This window comes from Dermacentor variabilis, chromosome 8 (assembly GCF_050947875.1).
Source record: "Dermacentor variabilis isolate Ectoservices chromosome 8, ASM5094787v1, whole genome shotgun sequence".
In the NCBI taxonomy this organism is placed as follows: domain Eukaryota; kingdom Metazoa; phylum Arthropoda; class Arachnida; order Ixodida; family Ixodidae; genus Dermacentor; species Dermacentor variabilis.
In genome coordinates this window covers 93044885-93054431 of record NC_134575.1, presented here as the reverse complement: position 1 = coordinate 93054431, position 9547 = coordinate 93044885, and the positions used below count along the sequence as shown (strand labels likewise).

The following is a 9547-nucleotide window of genomic DNA, read 5'->3' as shown; positions in this document are numbered from 1 at the left end:
AGAACGGCATATTTAGAGCTGGAGAGGGAAAGCAAATGGTCGCAGGGTTGCTATGATAATCTGACAATCATAGTGAAACAACAGCTTAAGATATGTCAGTTTATTCAATACAGCCTGCGTTGAATGTCTTCAAGTAGCATCCAGTGACAAACTTAGTTGCCCAACCTTGGATGCCCTCAGCTTCCTTAATTTTCTTAGTCACGTGGGCACTCTATACGCGCAATACAGATCTATGAAGAGCGCCATACTTACGATGAGTGTCTGTTCAAGGAGCGAGTTGTGTGCGCAGTTTAACCTACGAGAAAAATATTACAATTGTCTTGTCGAAAAAACCGGAGCGGCGTCGAAGTGGCCTTCTTTAAAACGGAGTCTGACATAGCGTTGCCTCTAACGTCGCAGTGTTCTGGCAATTTATGCTTCAAGGTAACCGTGAAGAGATCTGGAACGGCAATTCGGCGTCATAAAGTGGCTGCGGCAGCCAACCATTCAGTGCGTCAAAAATTTGTGGAATCTCAAGAAATCACGTTTCATCAGTGACAATTTTATGGTGCTCAATAACGCCTTTCTATAAGGCGCCTTCCGGAGATCGTTTCCATGTAAGAGAACTCATTCCTATTTTACTTCCGGCGTCATGGCGGTTCCCACTGTCCCTCCATCGCTGGTGGCGTATTGCCAGATGTAGAAAATCCGTACAAAAAGCTCCCAATCGTGTTGGGAGTTTTAAATACTGTAGCTTTGAGTACTTTGCTGTTAAATTTGCTTGCATTATTTCTCAAAATAAGAAAACACCTGAAAGATAAAGCCTATACACAGCGGAGTACTATTATGTATCTTATTGTGATGTGTGGTGCGCGACATGGTGCGGTGATCGGGACGGTCGGCAGCAGACAGCAAGGAGTGCGCGCGTCAGGGCAAATTTCGTGCTGGAAGGAGAAAGACGACAACGCCGAAGAGCGTCCGGCACGTGAACGCGCGGCGCAAGAAGAACAACTAAAAGAAGAAAAGCAAACCAATTAGGTAGAACCATGGGACATCAGGCAGCCAATCGGAGAATGCCTAATCGGCCAGAAAGAAGAAAAACCGAGGTGCGCTGGCAGAAGGGGGAGACACAGTGGAGACGCCGGGGAGACGCCAGGAGAGTTCCAGGAAGCGACGACAGGAGGAGGTCAACCACCGGAGCGGGCGTTGAAGACGGGCCGTCGGGTTCCGGACCCCAGCCACCAAGCCGCCTGGTTTACTTCTCCGAGACAGAGCTGGCCAGCTCCGGTCACCCGGTCAACCAACTTAGACCACGACCTTTGGTGGGACCGGCGCCACTCCTTTCACCAGCTTGTCGCAGCGTCGCAGCTTCGAGACTCTTATGTATCTCTGCCGTCGTGGCAAGCCCGGACTCGCGCACTACTTAGCTCCATACTAGCCCCAAATGTGTGTCTTCATGTGTATTTGAGTGTTTCTTTTATGTTTGCTATTTTCTTCTATTTATTTTTAGCCTTCTTTTGTTCCATTAAACGTTTGTGTGTGTATTCGAAACGAACGGCTTTGTCCTCAATTGGGTTCTCGGAGGCTCTGCCTAAGAGAACCATCAGAACCTTTTGAGTACACGAACCTTTGTCCCCATATTAGGGTCATCACAAATTGGCGTCCGCGACAGGACAAAGCCGTTCGTTCGGATTTTTTTTTCTGACGGCTAGGAACTATGGCTAGCACACGAGACTTGTTAGCCTTAGCCGAATGCATGGGGCTAGAAGATGCGGAGTTGAGGACATGGTTAAACAAGCAGGAAGCGCGTGCGCGAGAAGAGCAGGCAGAGGAGCGCAAGGCTAGGAGGCAGGAACTTGCATTGGAGGAGAGAAATTTACAATTACGGCTTAAAGTCGCGGAAGCTGAGGGCGCATATTTGGGCAAGAAACAGCCAGAAATTAGTTTGTTTGACTTAGCCACCGTGGCCCAGCGATTGGGTTTGCATGGGGCAGACTTGAACAGGTGGGTTCAAGAAAGATGGGTAATAATATGCGAGAAAGCTCAGAGGGAGTGCAACAGGCGAGTGGCAGAACAGGCAACTGAGACGGAAGCCTGGAGGAAGAGCTTCGCAGGGTGCGCGTTCGCATCGAGGCACTCGCGGATGCTTGCTCCGAAAGGACGAGCTCCATTGTTCAGGATGCAGCACAGCAATGCAGGGGCGACCCGAGGGTTCCCTCCGACATGACGTCAGGCCTTGGCGAGCAAGAAGTGTCTCAAGGAGAGACAACTTGTGATCATGCCATTGTAGGCAAAGATACTGAGGTTAGGTCACAAGACAAGAAGCAGATTGCTTCCGTACCTCAACCAGTGCCGCGCGAACCCAGCGCAGGCGATGACTGCTTCGTGCTCGGTTCAGAGCTGCCGTGCATGGGCCTGGTTGAGGAAGTTAGAACCGAGCACCTTCTACAGGCTAAAGATAGCACGTCGGAGGGTTCGCACCATGGTCAAGATGAACCTGAAGCTGGCAGGGCTCCTGTGGAACCGTGTTTGGTTTCCACAAAAAGTATTAAGGGGTCTTTACAGCGTCCCTCGAATCAGACAAAAACTATTTGTGACACTATGAGCACTTGGGAGGGCTCAGGCCTGGGTACCACTTCAACTCATGGCTTTAGGATTCAGTACATCCTTTGTCTTCTCATGCACTCGTGAGTGGTTCGACCATTGGCACTGATGCTGCAACCACACATTACAATGTTGACTACCTTGGGACGCAGACAGTGACTTGGTCGACACCGTGCAGAGACATTATTGCCTGGAGCAATATTATCGCGGACTGGCCAGGGTTCTCTGATCGAGAAGATAAATGTCTAGACCGCTTGATGTCGGAAAGGGTCACATAAAGGAGCCGATGCTTCGCTTATGGCTTTTCTCGGACTTGTGACCTCGGACAAGGTGACCTTGGACTTTATTGTTTTTTTTCTTCAATAAGGTATTATGATAGCCTTTGACGCTACCATTTATTTTTCACTTGCTGTGAGTTCTTTGAATTGTGTTTTCCTTTAATGTCTTTGATCTGTGTGCTCAGTGAACTGTACAGTGAGTTCTTGGGAACGGACCATGACTGTAATGTTCCGAGCATGTGTGAACTATGCCGCGCACTGAGCGGCAGTTTTTCATCTGAAAAACTTGTTAAAAAGGGGGCTTATGTGATGTGTGGTGCGCGGCATGGTGCGGTGATCGGGACGGTCGGGAGCAGACAACAAGGAGTGCGCGCGCCAAGGCAAATTTCGTGCTGGAAGGAGAAAGACGACAACGCCGAAGAGCGTCCGGCACGTGAACGCGCGGCGCAAGAAAAACAACTAAAAGAAGAAAAGTAAACCAATTGGGTAGAACCACGGGACATCAGGCAGCCAATCGGAGAATGCCTAATCGGCCAGAAAGAAGAAAAACCGTGGTGCGCTGGCAGAAGGGGGAGACACAGTGGAGACGCCGGGGAGACGCCAGGAGAGTTCCAGGAAGCGACGACAGGAGGAGGTCAACCACCGGAGCGGGCGTTGAAGACGGGTCGTCGGGTTCCGCACCCGAGCCACCAGGACGACACCCGACCGGAGCCTCCTGCCAACCTGTTCCTGTGCGTCGCGCGTCTACCCGAGCGTGCCGCAGGCTGCTCAAGGCCGCGGAGCTTCTTTGCTCGTGGGTACGACGAGAACAGTCGGGCTACGGGCCCGAGTTCTACGCCAGCTGCCCGGCCAAAACGCCGCCGCCGTCTGCTCGTGCCACCAAGCCGCCTGGTTTACTTCTCCGAGACAGAGCTGGCCAGCTCCGGTCACCCGGTCAACCAACTTAGACCACAACCTTTGGTGAGACCGGCGCCACTCCTTTCACCAGCTTGTCGCAGCGTCGCAGCTTCTAGACGTATGTCGCATGTATCTCTGCCATCGTGGCAAGCCCGGACTCGCGCAATACTTAGCTCCATACTAGCCCCAAATGTGTGTCTTGATGTGTATTTTAGTGTTTCTTTTATGTTTGCTATTTTCTTCTATTTATTTTTTAGCCTTCTTTAGTTCCATTAAACTTTTGTGTGTGTGTTCGAAACGAACGGCTTTGTCCTCAATTGGATTCTCGGAGGTTCCGCCTAAGAGAACCATCAGAACCTTTTGAGTACGCGAACCTTTGTCCCCATATTAGGGTCATCACACTTATGTTTCTTGGTTTTTAATAACCAATGTACCAGTAGGCAGTGCAAGTCATCGATTGTTCACCTTCTCTGTGAACTGCATGATTTCTCGTAATTTATTGCGAAATAGTTACAGACGAACGCTTATGTCAAAGTCACTGCATACTAACCTCGTCCCTTCCTAGTGGCGTATGGCTCAAATAATCCTTGACGTGGGTCGCTGCAAGTTCATCCCTATGAAATTGCTTGCGCGCATCTTGCGAACTTTAGTTGTGACAGAGTGTGGTTGGAGCGAGGGGCATCATATCACATGTCGGCGTTCACGTCATACGTGATGTGAGATGGAACACTGATATAAACTTCAGAAAGGTGATCGCCGTATTTGGCTACTACGCCACAACTTTTATTCCGTCACTCTCCCTATACATGTCTTCTTTGAAACTGTTTTTGCACTTGCATCTCATATAGATTAATTGGTTCATTGGTTTAAACAGCCTATAGAAGCAATAGTTCTTGCAGTTCACCTGTAGTCATCTGTCCTTAGTGGCTATGGAGCGCTTGACCAAGACGGTTGTGAGATCTGCGAGGCGTCAGAGGGCGCTAAGGACCTCTGGATCTGGGCATTCAGCCATGAGTAAATGAGCATGGACACGTTTCGCACGCGAACCCTCTCAAGTGAGGATAGCTTACCAGGGCTCTTTGAGGGATATTCTGACATTGTCTGGTGTATTACTGGCCTTAGTGAAGTTAGAATTCTAAGTGGTGAGGCTTGCAGAATGCTGGGTAACGGTCATGTCTTCTGCTACAGAGGTCTTTCAGATGAGAAGAAACGGGGTAGGATGCCTTAAGCACATAGCGTGCAACGTTCAGTCACTTGAGAGGATAGCAGTCGTCATAATAAAAATAAATAGGAGCTACAGATTAAAGGTAGTACAAGCCTACGCTTAAACATCCAGTCATGATGACGAAGACATAGAAAAGTTTTAAGAAGATGTCAATAAGCAATGAGAAAGGTGCAAACTCTGCCTTTTGTAGTCATGGATGACTTCAATGCAAAAATGTGGAAAACGTGGGCTGAGGAAGCAGCAGTTGGCAGCTACGGCATCGCTTCCTGGAACAGTAAAGGAGAGATGTTCGTAGAATTTGCGGAAAGGAATAGACTCTGTTAATGAATACGTTCTTCAGGACGAGCAGTAAGAAGTGGACTTAAAAAGGCCTAGTAGAGAAACAATAAAAAAATGAATTTAGCACTGTTTGCTTGATCCAACATAGCTCAGGAGGTAGAACTGTAAGGTAGGGCAAAAGGCAGTGACCATAGGTCACGAAGGCCTGGGATTACTTTGAATTTTACGAGCGAAAGAGCAAAACTAGTGGAGGAGAAACATGCCGACTTAAACGCAGTAAGACTAAAAGCTGACAAATTTACGCTGTGGTTCACAAACAAAAGTACAGCTTTAGAACAACAAGATGGAGGCATCATAGAGGTAATTAATGGAACCGTAACTAGCATCATTCCAGAAGCAACAATTCAAGCAGGGATAAGTCACCAAGGCAACTAGTAGGTATACTCTCCAGAATAACCAAGTACATACTAAAGAAGCGAAAAAGCATGAAAGTGTTTAACTAAACGGACTAGGTAGAACTCAATGAACTGTTAAAACTGATAAGCAAGAAGAAATTAAGCGATACTTGAAATTACAATGTCGCAAAGATTGATGAAGTCATAAAACATGAGCGCCGCATCAAATTAACGAGAAAACTTCGCGTGTACAGGGCATGATGTACGCAGTGAAAGATAAGCAGGGAAACGTCATCACCAATTTCGCGCTTTCAATAAAAGGAGCAGAATATTTCTATACTGACCTGCAAAGCACCCAGAGCAGCCACGCACCTTTCATTGGCAGTATTCATGAACAGGATACAGAGGATCATTCTATAACTACTGATAAAATTGTAAAGGCCTTGGGAGACATGTCTCGGGAACAAGGGAGAAGGTAAGAACTGAACATTTGTAGGCGCACAGCTTTTTTTCAGTGTTGTATAATATTCACCGAAATATTTTTCAACAAAATCAGGGCAACCCTTGAATGCAATCAACAAACAGAACAGGCTGGCTTCTGTGCGGTGTATTTTAGGATGAATCGCATCCATGTCATCAATCAGGCAACTGAAAACTCCGCGCAGTACAATCAAGCTCACTGTATGACTTTCATAGATTATCAGAAGGAATTTGATTAAGTGCAGGTACCAACAATCATCGAGGCACGGCGCAATAATGGAGTACAGCAGGCAGAAGTGGACGTCATCGAAAATATCTACAAAGATTCAACAGCAACTTTGTTTCGTCAAAAGAAAAGTAGAAATATACATATCAGGAAATGGGTCAAGCAAGAAAGCACAATCTCACCTATGCTATTCAGTGAACGCTTAGAAGTATTCAAGCTATTACACTGGAAATGCCTGAGTGAGGATCGAACGCGTATATTCCAACAACTTTTGGTTTACAGATGGCACTGTCTAGCTCAGTAACACTGGGGTGTTGCTGAGCCAAATGGTGGACCATAAACAAGAAACAGTAAGAGTAGGGTTGAAGATATATCTGCATAAGACAAAGGTGACGTTCCATTGCCTGGCTAGAAAATAAGGATCCTTGATCGCCAGTCAGCCTCTACAATCTGTAAAGGAGCACGTTTATCTAGGTCATTTACCCACAGGAGATGCTGATCAAGAAAGCGAAGTTTACCGACAAATAAAAACGCGTTGGAGTGCATACGGCAGGGATTACGAGAGCATGACTGGAATACGCCATGGTGGTTCAAAAAAAGGTACAATCATTGCATTCTGCCCGTGCTAACATATGGCGCAGAAACTTGGGTGTTAACAACGAAGCTCAAGAACAAGGTGAGGACCGCACAGAGTGATGAAACTAAATATGGTAGGCGTAACGTCAAGGCGCAGGGCGCGATCGCTTTGCATAGGAGCGCAAACTAGGATCGCCGAAATTCTGGTTGACATTTGAAGAAAAACATGAAACTGGGCAGGCCATGTAGTGCGTAGGGGCGATAACCGGTGGACCATAAGAGTTACAGAATGGGTGCCAAGGGAAGGTAAGTGTAGTCGAGGATGGCATAAAATTAGGTAGCTCATGAAATTATGAAATTCGCATGCGCAAGTTGGAATCGGCTAGCACAAGACAGGGGTAATTGCAGATCATTGGGAGATCGGTGGCTCAAACTGTACCTAGTATGGATTACCAACCATGCCGAACCAACGCTTTACTCTGGGAGCGGCCTTTGTCCTACATAAACTTGGATTTATGATGATGATGAGATTCAATTACGCCATGAGCTACGCTTAGTAGAGGGAGTTGGATTAATTTTCATTACCTGGAGTTCTCGAACCTGGACTTCATTCTAGAAACAATGCGGACCGAGCCATTCATATCATGGTGCATTACTCAGAGAAGCTGTTCCGAGGAACTATGGTCGAGCCAGAAACTATGGCAAGTCCGGAAACCTCCCCTTTAATTTGTAATTCGGTCCGGTGAAACTCGGAGCAGGTGGCAACTCATAATTCTGCAGCTTTGACGCAGACTTGAACGGCCTAGCTTGACACTTACGAGCGGATTCCAGTGCGCGATCTTAACCAACAATCATGTACAAAATCTCGAAAATCGTCTGCTTCACAAATTGAGTACAAATTTTCGAGTTTCCATAGGCTGCCATGGCTGAACCTGTAACCACTCTAGGAATAAAATTGTAGCATTTCACAGCGAGACCACTGCATTTGTGTCGTGTGTATTGCTTTCTAAGGCACGTCTGCCAATTGCTTTTTCAACAATTGACCTGCAGCTTCAATTATTCGCAAGAAATCCGCTCGTGCTATTGAAAACTTGCTAGCTTCGTGCCATGGCTGCTGGGGGTGCTAGTTGCTACGTGTCCGGAAAAGCTGAATATGACCGGCCTTATTGCAACCTAATCGCGATGGTAAAATTAAATGAGAGGTTATTAATTTCTAGTTATTTCAGAAATAATCAGACGAATTCTGATTTTTGAAATAATCAGAAGAATAAGAATGGGCTGGAGTGCGTTTGGCAGGCATTCCCAAATCATGAACAGCAGGTTGCCATTATCCCTCAAGAGAAAAGTATATAATAGCTGTGTCTTACCAGTACTCACCTACGGGGCAGAAACCTGGAGGCTTACGAAAAGGGTTCTACTCAAATTGAGGACGACGCAACGAGCTATGGAAAGAAGAATGATAGGTGTAACGTTAAGGGATAAGAAAAGAGCAGATTGGGTGAGGGAACAAACGCGAGTTAATGACATCTTAGTTGAAATCAAGAAAAAGAAATGGGCATGGGCAGGACATGTAATGAGGAGGAAAGATAACCGATGGTCATTAAGGGTTACGGACTGGATCCCAAGGGAAGGGAAGCGTAGCAGGGGGCGGCAGAAAGTCAGGTGGGCGGATGAGATTAAGAAGTTTGCAGGGACGGCATGGCCACAATTAGTACATGACCGGGGTTGTTGGAGAAGTATGGGAGAGGCCTTTGCCCTGCAGTGGGCGTAACCAGGCTGATGATGATGATGATGATATACAACGGTTGCTTATAGTCTGCACATTTCTCTATCACTTGATTGATAGTGTGAATATGGTCTATTGTTGAATAGCCTTTACGGAATCCTGCCTGGTCCTTTGGTTGACAGAAGTCTAAGGTGTTCCTGATTCTATTTGCAATTCCCTTAGTAAATACTTTGTAGGCAACGCACAGTAAGCTGATCGGTCTATAATTTTTCAAGTCTTTGGCGTCCCCTTTCTTATGGATTAGGATTATGTTAGCGTTCTTCCAAGATTAGCGTTAGCGTTCTTCCTAGTGCCTATGCCATATTCCCCTACTGCCTTGTCTCCAGCCTGCTTCTTGCCTACCTTGGCATTAAAGTCGCCCATTAGTATAGTGTATTTGGTTTTCACTCTCCCCACCGCCGATTCCACGTCTTCATAGAAGCTTTCAACTTCCTGATCATCATGACTGGATGTAGGGGCGTATACCTGTACAATCTTCATTTTGTAACTCTTATTAAGTTTCACAACAAGACCTGCCACCCTCTCGTTAATGCTATAGAATTCCTGTATGTTACGAGCTATATTCTTATTAATCAGGAATTCGACTCCTAGTTCTCTTCTATCCGCTAAGCCCCGGTAGCACAGGACGTGCCCGCTATTTAGCACTGCATATGCTTCTTTCGGCCTCCTAACTTCACTGAGCCCTATTATATCCCATTTACTGCCCTCTAATTCCTCCAATAGCACTGCTAGACTCGCCTCACTAGATAACGTTCTAGCGTTAAACGTTGCCAGGTTCATATTCCAATGGCGGCCTGGCCGGAGCCAGTGATTCTTAGCACC

The 9547-nt window shown here is 46.8% G+C and overlaps 1 protein-coding gene across 1 annotated transcript in view; it reads right to left on the bottom strand.

The window, feature by feature from the left end:
- Nucleotides 1-124: 124 nt before the first annotated feature.
- LOC142591182 (sodium-coupled monocarboxylate transporter 1-like) overlaps nt 125-9547 on the bottom strand; it is a 133127-nt gene continuing 123704 nt past the window's right edge. The window contains exon 15 of the mRNA XM_075703549.1: nt 125-439. Coding sequence (XP_075559664.1) covers nt 291-439 — 149 coding nt within the window. The 3' untranslated portion in view covers nt 125-290. The remainder of the gene's footprint in view (nt 440-9547) is intronic.